The 14163-nt window shown below is 41.6% G+C and overlaps 1 protein-coding gene across 1 annotated transcript; it reads right to left on the bottom strand.

The window, feature by feature from the left end:
• Positions 1–51: 51 nt before the first annotated feature.
• On the bottom strand, positions 52–12119 carry dera (deoxyribose-phosphate aldolase (putative)). The gene is made up of 9 exons (XM_012876717.3): positions 11943–12119; positions 10650–10747; positions 10396–10543; positions 9882–9977; positions 9640–9774; positions 7607–7735; positions 1487–1599; positions 433–582; positions 52–332 (listed from the first exon to the last, which is right to left on the bottom strand). The coding sequence occupies exons 1-9, from the start codon at positions 11971–11973 to the stop codon at positions 276–278; spliced, it is 957 nt and encodes a 318-aa protein (XP_012732171.2). The 5' UTR covers positions 11974–12119; the 3' UTR covers positions 52–275.
• Positions 12120–14163: the final 2044 nt, after the last annotated feature.

The raw sequence follows: 14163 nt of genomic DNA, 5'->3' as shown, positions 1-14163 counted from the left end.
AGTGCCATTCCACATACAGGTTCTTTAGATTATGGAAATAATCATCAGAGCTCAGAGTTCAAATGAATGATTTATTAAGTTTGGGTCATTCTCATCAGTAGTTATCTGAAAAAAACACTTTGATGGTCACTCACAGCCAGTACATATCAATTCAACATGCTGGGTGTTACCATCACTATTAACAGAACTCAAGTGCCTGTAGCTTTCCTTCAACGACTGAGCTGCATGGCATTCCTAAAGTCGTGTCTGATGAATAAAACACAACACTTTGGTTTTCAGGCCATGGGCAGCTCATGGTATGCTGCATACTGCCCAGTTACATAATGGTAGATCTGTACAGGCAAAAGAAAGGAGATGGACACACAAGTATGCAAATGGTAATATGCTGTAAATATGAATTAAGCGTAAAGTAACTGTGATTTAAATACTCACCTGCCTCTCTATGTCAGCCAATAGGCTGCTGGCTCCCAAGCGGAAGAGATGAGGATTGAGCCAATCGTTACCAAGTTCGTCTTTGATCAGATTTAGCCACACAAGGGATTCCTGTGCTGTCCGAATTCCTCCGGCTGGTTTAAAGCCCACCTAAATCAACACATACATATCTCAGTCATTAAAATATTGCAACGTAAGACTCCAGAGTAATTTTAAACTGTTCAACATTCATGTCGCCACTGCAGAGTACTTTTTACGAAAACCAGCAGCCACAGACAGTTTCTTCCCCCATTCTGTCAATCTGATAAACACTTAAGTGCCCAGATCAAAATCATGCTCATTTGTACCAATCCGTAAATAGCTTCCTTTTTTGTAGAAACATGAATGTTACATATTTACAAGATTCTTTTTTCCTTTTTTTGTACTAAAATCTCTTCATTGAGAGCAAAAGGGAGTCAAAGTTAAATGTTGTTTGAACAAACTTAGTGAATAAAGCCGACTCTGATATGCAAAGCGGGGTAGTCACCTGGCTTATGTTAGCTTCAAAGGCATAATCTAGTGATAAGAGACGGTCTGTGCGACCAGTTGGCTGACAAATTTAAAGAAGAAACACATCAGGACCACTGAAGTATGGGGTACCACATGCAACATTACTAGGCATTGTGGTGGAGTATGCAGAGACAGAAACGATCACTGTACTTTCAAGACCAAGGGAGGTTTCTTGAGGACCAGGCATTCTTGAATTAAATAAATCGGGTGTCAGTCTGATGTGTTTTCCTTTAAAAGACAATGTCTGATACTTACTTTCTGTGTAAAACTAACATCAAGCCTACAGAATTCCACCCATGCCTCCTCTAGCTCCACACAGCTGGCAGGATTTCATTTAGTGGTACATGAATGGCCAGAGGCAGCTCAGAGAGATGTTCTGCTCAGTGGCATTTTAATGGAACAATTTTGTGAAAGAGGTCGCTTTGATGAATATGCATAAAAAATATGTTTACATGATTCCTAGTAACTTCTATATACATACATATGAAAACGGACAGTACTGTACCTTGTGGCCGGTACGCAGGAAGTAATCACGGATAGCTCTCAACATCACTATGGCAACAGGATAAGTTGCATTGACTGTCTCCTTTCCAGTAGAAGTCTTGATGAAGTCCGAACCTGTTGGGATTAACAATCAACATCAGATGGAAGACTGAAGACAAGATATTTATTAAATTCTGGGTTGAAGATTATTACTAAGACTAAAATATTCAAGCTGATTCATTTATATGCACTTGGGAGTGAGAGGATTTGTAATATTTTTTATTGGAAAAGGGAACTGAAGCTTACTGCACTTTATTTGTGTGTGTGTGTGTGTGTGTGTGTGTGTGTGTGTGTGTGTGTGTGTGTGTGTGTGTGTGTGTGTGTGTGTGTGTGTGTGTGTGTGTGTGTGTGAGAGAGAGAGATAGGGCTATCTTTAATAAACCCTTAATATTCTTCAAAGAAGGAAAACCAAACACAAACACAAGTTTAGACTTTTCTAGAAGAGGGGAAATAACATGCTCCCTTGAATGTCTGCCACCATTTCCTGCTGGACATTTGTCCCCCCTCACTTTATTCTCAAACTTCAAAGAAGGGACAGGGGGGGTTTACAACATGGAGTTTGGCACACAAAGAGGTGTAGGATTAACATACACAGCTGGATATAGGCAAGACATTTCTTATCTGGGAGAAGCATCTGTTCTTCCTGTGTGGGGTAAAACAATAGAACATTCTTGCAAGCCAGCTCTTGAAACAGAGTAAATGCCTGTAACTTAATGAAAATAAAATTATTACATTCACATTTCTCTAACACACACACACACCTACATAAAAACACCAAAGGAGCCACACAGACACACATGTGGCTTGATTACAAGACAGCCAATGATTCAATGCTACACACGGATCCTACAATGCCTAAAGCTGTACACGGTCAACAGCACTTCAAACCAATTGCAAAAATCACCATAAAATGTGGAATATACCTAGGAGATGATCTGTCCCCTCTGCTGTTTTGCATAGGCCTGAACCCACTCAGCTAAAAAAAAAAAAAAAAAAAAAATATCAACAAGTCTGGCTATGGATACCGAAAAAACCCTGCATGGAATGTACCACCGACATATAGCTGAAGTGGCTGATATGAGCAAATCCTACCGATGGATAGAGAGGGCTGGACTGAAGGACAGCACTGATGCACTGATCATGGCAGCACAGGAGCAGGCCTTGAGCAACAGAACAATAGAGGCCCAGATCTACCATACCAGGCAAGATCCCATGTGCAGGCTATGGAAAGAGGTCACAGAAACCATCCAGCTTCTCACAGCAGAGTGTAAGATACTAGCAGGGAAGCAATACATGGAACGCCATAACCAAGTGGCTGGTATAGTGTACAGAAACATCTGTTCAGAATACTGAAGACCCCCAGGTCAAAATAGGAGTGACATCCCAAGGTGGTGGAGAATGACAGAGCTAAGATCCTGTGGGACTTCCAGACACAAACAGACAAAATGGTAATGGCCAACCAACCAGACATCGTGATCATTGATAAGCAGCCGGAAGACAGCCATCGTAATCGACGTGGCCATCCAAAGTGATGGAAACATCAGGAAAAAAGAACATGAGAAACTGGAGAAACACCAAGGGCTAAGGGAAGAACTAGAAGGAGCCTGGAAGTTGAAGACAACAGTGCTCATCGGAGCACAGATTCTAAAGGCTGAGTACTCATCCTACACACAGACACACCATCCATCCATCCTCTTACACTTATCCGGGGTCAGGTCACAGGGGTCTCCCCAGCCCCTTGGGCCAGCTCCTCAGGAGGAATCCCAAGGCGTTCCCAGGCCAGACGAGAAACATAGTCCCTCCAGCGTGTCCAGGGTCTTCCTCTGGGTCTCCTCCCGGTGGGACGCGGCCGGAACACCCCACCAGGAGGCATCCTAACCAGATACCCGAGCCACCTCAACTGGCTCCTCTCGACGTGGAGGAGCAGTGGCTCTACTCTGAGTCCTCACCGGATGACTGAGCTCCTCACCCTATCTCTAAAGGAGAGCCCAGACACACTACGGAGAAAATCCAAAGCTCGTGACCATAGATGAGGGTAGGAACGTAGATCAACTTGTAAATCGAGAGCTTCGCCTTTTGGCTCAGCTCTCTCTTCACCACAACGGATCGATACAGCGCCCGCTTCACAGCAGACGCCGCACCAATCCGCCTGTCAATCTCCTGCTCCATCTTCCCCTCATTTGTGAACAAGACCCCAAGATACTTGAACTCCTCCACTAGGGGCAGCACATCCTCTCCAACCCGGAGAAGGCACTCTACCCTTTTCCGGTTCAAGACCATGGTCTCGGATTTGGAGGCACTGATCCTCATCTCGGCTGCTTCACACTCAGCTGCAAACCGCTCCAGTGAGAGCTGTAGATCACGCCCTGATGAAGCCAATAGAACCAGGTCATCCACGAATAGCAGAGACGCGATACTAAGGCCAAAACGGATCTTTACATACTGTGGGTGGTTGTTTTAGACTTTATTTATAATGCAGGCGATGGACAAAGAAACCAAAATTCTTGTTTGTACCCACACCCTGGCCAATAAACTCACCCTTGAAAGGATGTCAGTATATTGTGTATGCTGTTTTCAGTCACAGAATAAACAGTAACAACAGCACATTTTACAAAACTGTGCAGTTTGAAACTCCTGTGGCATTTGATGTCAGTACAGGCAAAGTTGTTTGGCGAGGGCTACTTTGAATCCCCCCCCACACACACACACACACACACACTTTCTATGAGGCTTGCGTACGTGGGTCTCGCCAAGTTACAAAAATGGTTTCCATTTCTGTATGCATGTCAGCCTCATCATGCAAATGAGGAGGGATGGGTCTTAAGGGGACAACCCCACCCTATTGGTTGGTTAGCATCAGCCTTCTAGAATCTACACCCTGTTGCCATCAATGGCTGCTGTCACAGTGGCTACCAGGTTATCAGTGAGCTGAGGCATTTAGCAACTGGATTTATAAACAGCCGTAATTCCAGACATTGTTATATGTCGTGTGGACGCTCTGACTGAACATGTTTCAGTACCCGACACACAATCAACACAGATGTCAGCAGGTGTCGTCTCAACTAGTTCTCCCTGACAGAAACAACCCCATGTGCTCGGAGCTTGCTTTGAGCAGAAACAGCAGATTCTTTTGACTCTGTCTCATTTCCATCCACCTATTAATGGAAATATAGACGTTTAACTTTTGTTAAAAATTAAAAGAAAAGTGTTGTTACCTTATCGTTCAGTTAGTAGGGTACAACAGAAAATTACACATATTGACAATGAAAAGGAGCTATTGCTCTCCCATGGTGTCGCAGCCTATGTGATTGTTTGAACACCGTTTGCCTAATATGAGGATGATCAAGTCTGTTTAAACTCGGCCTGGCGATCCAAGTCCGACCAGCCTCGTTCATTACACCGACAGGTTTGGAACAGAGGACATGGCTCCATTCACTTGCAGCAGCAGCAGCAAAGCAAAGCACAGGGTTGGAGCCTGGTGCGTGGCACAGGACTAAGGACTACTGGAGGACTAAGGCCTCCATACATAGGTCGTGCGCACTACCCCTGCGCCATCGGAGCATGGTCAGAATTACCTAATTCTAAATGAAAGTTAATTTCTTATTCATCCAGCAAGCCGTGAGGTGGACAATTGATCTTTTAACATTCAATATTGAGAAGAAAGACTACATTTCAACACACCATTCTGATAAAATGTGACTAAACTAGAAGATAATCACACACACACACACACACACACACACACACACACACACAGGAAGCATGACCAGAAACGAGCACATGCTCCCACCTTGCAGAGGAGATCTGTATGCTCATGAATGAAATATATCCCCCATTCCACTCGCTCTCCGCCATTTTCTGTCATCCTTCACAGCTTGTGTTTTATTGGCTTTCGTGGTAAAAATAGATGATAAAGTGATACTCTAGAGTCCGCACAAATTGAGGTCAGCACATGAAATGTCCTGTCACTCGCATTTCCGATGACTGTTAATCTACCCATTGATAAGTAGGACAAGTTAAACATTTCCAAGGTTATTAAAGACATGTTCTACAAATTCTCTCTCCAGTCAGGTCTTTTTTGAGCCTCCGTTACTTTTCTCAAACTGGCATGTACTTAAAGATTCATTATGGGGAATCTTAATTACCAGATAATGGCTAATGGGTATTAAATGTGGGGCGAGGGTAGTTTGGAAGGTCTATTCATTTAGGTGGGCAAAAGGATAGAGCAGAGAACAGCAGAGTAATTTAACCGACAATACAGATTAATAGATTAAATTATCATTTAATTTCAGGAATCTGATGTGCAATTTATAGGAACACTGGAAGATTAAAAAGTGAGTGTGGTGACAAAAGCAATGCATTAAAATAATGACCTCCATCTAACAGAGCCCCTGACAATTTGGGTCTGTAATTGGCTTATTATGTGATGGCTAGTTAAGCAAATACTGTGCCCAAAGGTGTGTGGATGTGCCAAAAGAGCCTTATGATTTCACATTGTTTAAACTTTTTCAGATCTTGTCATGTTACAACCACAAACCTTGATGTAATTTGGAGGAATGTTTTGAGATAAACAGGGTTTCTGCGGGTGTCACCAACTCACATTTAAGACTTTTCAGGACCTTTTAAAGACCATTTTGATAAAAATTATCATAATATTGTCCTAGTAAGACTAACATATTGAAGGGATTAAGGGAAAAGCATTAATATGGACTATTGTAATTCTTTACTACCAGGAAGTCCACAAAATGCAGTTCAAAGTCTTCAGCTGATCCAAAATGCTGCAGCAAGAGTTCTGATGAAAATTAAAGAGAGATCACATTTCTCCTATTTTAGCTTCCCTTCATTGGCTTCCTGTTAAATCAAGAATAGAATTTAAAATTCTCCTTCTAACGTATAAAGCCCTTAATAATCAAGCTCCATCATATATCAGAGCTCTGATTACCCCGTATGTTCCTAACAGAGCACTTCGCTCTCAGACCGCAGGTCTGCTGGTGGTTCCTAGAGTCTCTAAAAGTAGAATGGGAGGCAGATCCTTTAGCTATCAGGCTCCTCTCCTGTGGAACCAACTCCCAGTTTTGGTCCGTGAGGCAGACACCCTGTCTACTTTTAAGACTAATCGTAAAACTTTCCTTTTTGACAAAGCTTATATAGTTAGAGTGGCTCAGGTTACCCTGATCTATCTGTGTAGTTATACTGCTATAAGGCTTAGGCTGCTGGAGGACATCAGGGTTATCCTACTATTCTCCAATTTTGCATAATTTGTTGTCATTTCCACTATTAACTTTATTTTCTGTCTGGTTTTTTTTCTTCATAGTAAGTACATCTGGCCTAGCAGTCTGTTCAGCTGTGACGGCGTCCTGGGAGGCAGATTGCCATTATCCTACCAGAAAGGATCCCTGGATCAATGTGTGCTTTTCTGCTCTTTTTGTGTCTCTGCTCTGTCTTCTTTAACCAGTCGGTCCAGCAGATAACCGTTCAGACTGAGCTTGGTTTTGCTGGAGGTTCTTTCCTGTTGAAGGAGAGTTTTCCTGTCCACTGTCACTACATGCATGCTGGTATGACGGATTGCTGCTAAGTCAAGTAATGAACTTGCAAATGAGCTTTGCCTTTTGTGAGGGAGGGAGAATATTTAGCATTGCTAGCATGATGGTCTTTTGGTATACGTTTATTTTTTCATTCACCCCATGTAGTAAAACTCCTCATGTTTCTTGTGTTTCCTTTGAATTTCACACGTCCTACATATGGTGTGGATCTCCTTCAACAGATTTTCTCTTTGTATTCGATGTGCACTGTATTTTGTCCAGATGCTGCACTTCCACAATTCACAGTTCTGCCTTTTGTATTCCTGAAAACTGGCTCATGAATGAACATATGAACATATCAAGAATATTCCACCTCAACATGAGTAAATATCGTGAGCTCTGACAATAAAGAAATCTTGAATATACTTTAGCTGAAACATGAATGTGAATTTTTATGGACAGCGTTTCTCGAGTGATAAATGTATTTTTGGCACCGTTTCATAACAACAGACCAATTGTTATTTTCAGAAACACAAAGAAAGGTGTGTTATGGGACTGACCGGCCATCATGGCAACCATGCTGGCTTTGTAGATGTTGGTGAAGGTTCCCAGGTCTCCAGTAGCCAGAATTGTCTTCATATGGGCATCACCACAGGCCTCTCGAAACTGTCGAATCTCGTCGTACATGGCTGCAGAGACAAAAGTTACTGACTATAAATAAGACAGCAGGGTGGCTGCCTCTGAGTTTTATGTGTTCTGTTTTGTTCTTATCATGATGCCGGTTTGCTTCATTTATAAATCAATTTATAAATAATGCTGGACCAAGCCTGACCCTATGCAATGCCTCGCAATAAAGCATCAGCTCGGCGGGGTCAAAGACCAACGATCTACAACAACTTTTAGAGCCTCATACCAGGACATTTACTCACGTCAATCAACTCTGCAGTCACATTTGAGCCTCAGCAGGTTTAGCGTTTGCGTAACCAATGTTCATACTGTGTATTTTCAGCAACATTCTAGTCTTTTCCCTCAAATCATATTTGTTTTTTGTCGCGCTTTTTTACTGGATATTGGACCATCCTTCCTTGTTTTGCTGAAAGATGCTAATAGCCGTTAGCCTGTTCCTTGTTTTAACCCCTGCGGCACATGCGCAGTACGTACTTCCATTAAAATCGTAAATAAACACGAAAGGCTTTAGTTACTAACAAATTTAGCAAAAACAAAGCATAAAACACCAAAATAACAACTAATACGCCAGCAGGACTTGATAATCTTTCATAAAAACTTTATATGCAACCAGAATGAGCTACTGACTTATAAATAAATAAAGTCAAATAACTAGGGCTGGGCAAGTTAACACGTTAATTTCGCGTTAACTCATTAAACTATTAACGGCGATATTTACTTTAACACGCATTAACGCATGTTGCTCACATGCTTTTATTTTGTGAAGGTCTGTTGCTGCGGTGTAGGGGTTTGAATCAGAACAGTAGGTGGCGATAATGCGGCAATAACCTCGCTGTCAGCCAAACCTCGGATTCAGAGGAAGAAAGGTGCTGGCCGGAAAAAAACTAAGCCGACATGCGGAAGGAGGTGTTTCCCGCAGGAATTTGCTTAGGCGAGGCGGTGAGTTGGCGAATGGAACAAGTTTTGTGCGGAGCGGAGCGGGGGGGGGGGGGGGGGTTCTGCTTAGACGCCGTCGGTGAAGTCGCTTCTCGTTTCAAAGTAACCATGTATTTTTGCCTGTTTTTCCCTGCCATTCACTATATGCACGCGAGAAACAACAACAAAAAACCGCGTGTTAACGTCAAATAAACGCAAGCATATCGAGTTAGCAAGCATTTCAGTTTAAAGTTCTTCCAGCATGGAATATGACAGAAACAAGTTAGTTGTAACCACTGCCAAGTTAAACTTTGGTATTGAACATAAAATGGTAATGCTGCTCCCTGCTGTTACCTCAGAAATTGCCTGTTTTTGGTAGATTTTTTTCCCCATAAAGAGAATTCCCTGTCAGTGGCAATAAGCTTTAATTTATTATTATTGCTATTTTTTGTTTTACATGTTTAAGTTGAGCTTTACCCTAAATATGTGTTACTGATAAGTGCTACAAATGTTACAACACTTTTGTTCATATGGCAGCAGAACATTAAAATAAAAGTGCTCTTTACACTACTTTTGAATTCATTCTTGGAGTTTGTAAATAAAATGTGATTAATCAGGCAAATTATGCGATTAAATATTTCAATCGTTGCCCAGCCCTACAAATGACATGGCTTTGCACCTTTAAGGCTTAAGCACCCCAACCGAACAAGTGAATCACACTGAGCCTGAATCTTCTACTCTCTATTTGACACAGTCATGCCTGCTACCCCAAATAAAACCAAATAATAAACAAGGACTATTGATAGTCCAGGGTCCTTCCACTCGCGGTTGGTTGAGTCCAATGGCCCCTTATTTTAAGCCTGGTTCTGCATGATGTTTCTACCACACTGTATATTTCAGAATTTACTGTTTACAACTGGATTATATGAATAAAGTAGACTTGCTTCCTTCTTCTGAATGGACTTTTTGTCAAAGCTATCGCACAGCCTACCTTCCCACTGTCCTGTGAGAGCAAGCGTTCTATTGATGACAATATCAATCTCCGTAGCACCATCTCTCACTGCCATATGGACCTCCTGCAGGCGGGTCTGCAGGAGTGTCTGCCCAGCTGGAAAGCCAGTGGCAACTGGAAAAGAATGAAAACACACACACACACACACACAAAGAAACGTCAGCACATTCAAGACCTTTAACCTGTGCAGAGTAAACGCAAGCAGACTGCAGGCGACTCACCTGAGGCAACAGGAAGGCTGGAGTTGGCTGCCTTTAGTGTTTTGACAGCATCGGCCACGCGAGCTGGATAAACACACACTGCTGCTGTTGTTAATCCTGCATCACATCAAGAAGCAAAGTCATGGTCTGTGTCTCCCTCTGTAGGTTAAACTCATGCATAAACAGAGAGATTAACACGCTACAAGCCTGATGATGGCACCAGTTTACAGCTCTTTATTAATGTGTCGCTGTCTCATAACTACATACAGAAAGCAACTGATGTAACTAATGTAAAGGAAGCATATTATCTATCAAACATGCTCAAAGCTTTGCTCTGTTTTAACAGAAGCTTTTATAATATAATCTATTATTCGAATGGTCAAATAATAGATTATATATAATAGTCGAACAGTCGAAGCTGTTATACAAGCCTAGGGTGGGCTGAGTCACTCAGGTGTATATATGTGTGAAGGCAGGTGAGTGAATACTTTTGGCAATATTGTGTATTCACATTGATGCCTTCAGCAGGCCAGACCTTTGTCGTGCATATCCATCTTCTTGAGAAGGTCGTATCTGACCGGCTGGATGGCTTTCACACAGAGCCGGTGAACGTTGGACGGCGTGTCGTCTCCAGCCAATGTCGTCAAGTCAATACATGAGACAGCCTTCAGCAGCCAGGCTGTCTGCAGGGGACATATGGAAAAAGTGCTCTGAACATTAGTAACCCAAGACGAGCACGGTGTGTGAGCACTAACTCCACATTCATCATCCGCACGTTAAAAAGCTCACCTGCCACTGCTTTTTGGGGACCTTCAGACCTTGGATGTGTTGAGCCCTCTTCAGCACGGCCTGGGTATTCACTCTGACTTTGGATAACCATTCCAGGTCTGACAACAAGAATACATAAAGAGAGTGATGGAGGAAGAGAGTGGGTGTGTGTGTGTGTGTGAAAGACAGAGAGAAACAGTGTGAGGATAAGAGTGAGCGTGAGAAAGGAAAGAAATGGTTATTTCTGGCATCACTTCCTTGTATCGGCGTGTTTACATTTTTTTCTTAAAACTGTTGTCTTTTTGTTTGTTTTCATGTGTCTTTAATTTAGAATTAATCTTCCCAGGTCTGAGTCGCCTTTGTGGTTCTCCCAGATCCTCCTCATCCTTCCACGCCATTCGTTTTGGAACTCTCTCTTCTTATTGGCAGTGTAAAAGTGTGATGACGGTAAAACTTATGGATTAAATGTATTGCAGCCAATTAGGAATGTCATTACTGATCTGCAAATGATGCCCACCACCTCTAAACTTCTAATCCATGTTTATTTAACAAGAAATCCACTGAAAGTTGAAGTTTTTGCTTTTCTTATTAAATTGCAACCATTTTTCCTGGCAGCCCAACTTCAGGACCAAAAGCATCATCAATCGTAGACCAGTGTCCATGTTTAAGAGATAGCCAAGGCACAGGATATTATAAGATGATTTATTGTTGCCATTCATTTTATTAATATGTTTACATTCAGGCCCGGTCATTTTCTAATAGATTTTCTACTGTAGCGGAACTATTTGAGCGGAGAGATATGTGTGGCGTGTCTTGAAGGGGGTGGTTCGGCTCCGTGAGGGGAGATTTTAACGCTGGTTAAGGACTCTGTGGAAGTTAATAAAGATTCTAAACTGCAACGCTGTTCCCTCTTTATGCTGCACGCTTCACCCATGACCTTCGGACTTATGAAAGCATGGTTACAATATTCAAGTTTCCACACACCAACATATACGTTCAATTCACTTTTAAAATCGGATATCATAAGATATTTATGCATTGATGAGTAAATTTAAACAAATTAGCGAAAATCAAAAAGGGTTTTTAGAGCTCCGCCTTGTTAGAACCCTTCCCAGTGGCCACTCTGCAGGTCACTGACATTGTGTTACTCATTAAACTCTGGGACGTTTCCTCCCCTCACGTCCTCGTGCCCCTAATCTAACGTTACACCACAGAATCCAAACTGTGGCAGTAATGTCTGTATTTTTTTTATGACAGACCTAAAAAAACGACACACGTGTCATAAGAACCCCACACCCTGACAGCGTGGCTTACCGAGGTCAGTTCCTGGATTTCTGCCGGACATGTTAAACGTCAGATGAGGGCAGGGACCTGAGTTGTGGCACTTCTCTTCCAGACACAACAAATCTTTCCTGACGGGACTCTTCCACCGCGTTGCAGGTAGGCTGCTGCTTCCAGTTCCTCTGGCCAGCACGTGATCGATCACGTGTCAAGCATAGCTTTCCACGAGAGGGCGCTATGGTGCTACATGCTGGTGACCACAACTTCCTACGCCCATTGGACGCAGGTTTGTACGTCAACGTCACCGCCATATTGTATGTGGCAGAAAATAGTTAACCTCCATATTCCCTGTATATGTTTCGATAGAAATATATAGATTGAGCTTATATATACTTGTAAGAAAATATATAGATTAATTGATAGAGATTGGCAGAACTACATAAAAGGATTAGGGCCATTAAAAAAAAGTCTATTCAATTCTGACTTTTTTCTCAGAATTCTGAGATTAAAGTCAGAATTGAATAGACTTCTTTTTAATGGCCCATGTTTTTAGATATAGATGTGCATATCTAGATTCTGAAGTATTATAAGTAGGTGTGTGTTTATATATAAGTATATGTCAAGATTATAGATGTGTATATATATACAGGACTGTCTCAGAAAATTAGAATATTGTGATAAAGTTCTTTATTTTCTGTAATGCAATTAAAAAACATGAAATGTCATACATTCTGGATTCATTACAAATCAACTGAAATATCGCAAGCCTTTTATTGTTTTAATATCGCTGATTATGGCTTACAGCTGAAGAAAACTCAAAAATCCTATCTCAAAATATTAGAATATTTCCTCAAACCGAGTAAAAAAAACATTCTAACAGCAAAACAAAATCAAACATTTGAAAATGTCCATTAATGCACTCAGTACTTGGTTGGGAATCCTTTTGCACAGATTACTGCATCAATGCGGCGTGGCATGGAGGCAATCAGCCTGTGGCATTGCTGAGGTGTTATGGATGCCCAGGATGCTTCAATAGCGGCCTTTAGCTCATTTGCATTGTTGGCTCTGGTGTCTTTCAGCTTCTTCTTCACAATACCCCACAAATTCTCTATGGGGTTCAGGTCAGGGGAATTGGCAGGCCAATCAAGGACAGTAATGCCATGGTCAGTACACCAGTTACTGTGAGAATCTTATGTCGTCTCTTAACCACTACCATACTTGTGATTTAGTTTACTGAACCAAGCTGAGTGTTTTTCAAGGCTCAGGAAACCCTGCAGTGTTTCCAGTTAATTAGACGATTCAAGTGATTAGTTGAATAGCCTACTAGTATACTTTTTCACGATATTCTAATATTTTGAGATAGGATTTTTGAGTTTTCTTCAGCTGTGCGCCATAATCAGCGATATTAAAACAATAAAAGGCTTGTGATATTTCAGTTGATTTGTAATGAATCCAGAATGTATGACATTTCATGTTTTTTAATTGCATTACAGAAAATAAAGAACTTTATCACAATATTCTAATTTTCTGAGACAGTCCTGTAAATAACTCAATTGGTCAAAGTAGACACTGTGGTCCTCATTATTTCATAAAACTTTGGGAACCTTTTAAGATCTGATTTAGATGGAGATTAGGAACAGACTTGTTGGGAGAGTATTAAAGAGATAAAATTATTACTATGAGAAAAAAAGTCATAGGAGAATAAAGTAAAACAAGACAAAAGTAGTAATATTATTAGAAAAACATTATATTATGAGAATTAAGGGGGAACATTTGCAGAATAGTCACAGTTTATTCTATTTTAGTCCTGGAGTAATAGGCCACTCGAATTGAAAAGAGAGGTATAAGATCCACACTTTATAATGTCTTCCTTGAGGCTTCCTATAACAAACTACCACTTAACAGAATATGGAGGTATTACTGCTCCAATCTGGACTGGTCACAGGTCTAGGCAAATATTAGAGTGGCTTCCCTCAACCCCAACCGTCAGCAGATCCACTTTTACTACGTGCACAGAACATATTTGACCCCTCGCAACCTCCATTGTATGAAGTTGATAACTGATCCCTTGTGCTGTCTGTGTTCTATGAAGGCCTCTGGCACTTTTTTTGTAAATGATGTGGAATTGTCTCACCGTTCTGGTCCAAGGTGGCAGCTTAAGCTTTCTGACTTGGTATCAGTGACTATATCTGTACCTTTGTTGCTTGATCTGTCAGAGGTTAATATTACTCAACTTAAAAAGCGCACAATACTA

The sequence above is a fragment of the Fundulus heteroclitus genome, chromosome 17 (genome assembly GCF_011125445.2).
Source record: "Fundulus heteroclitus isolate FHET01 chromosome 17, MU-UCD_Fhet_4.1, whole genome shotgun sequence".
NCBI lineage: Eukaryota > Metazoa > Chordata > Actinopteri > Cyprinodontiformes > Fundulidae > Fundulus > Fundulus heteroclitus.
This window is presented reverse-complemented; position numbering and strand designations above follow the sequence as displayed.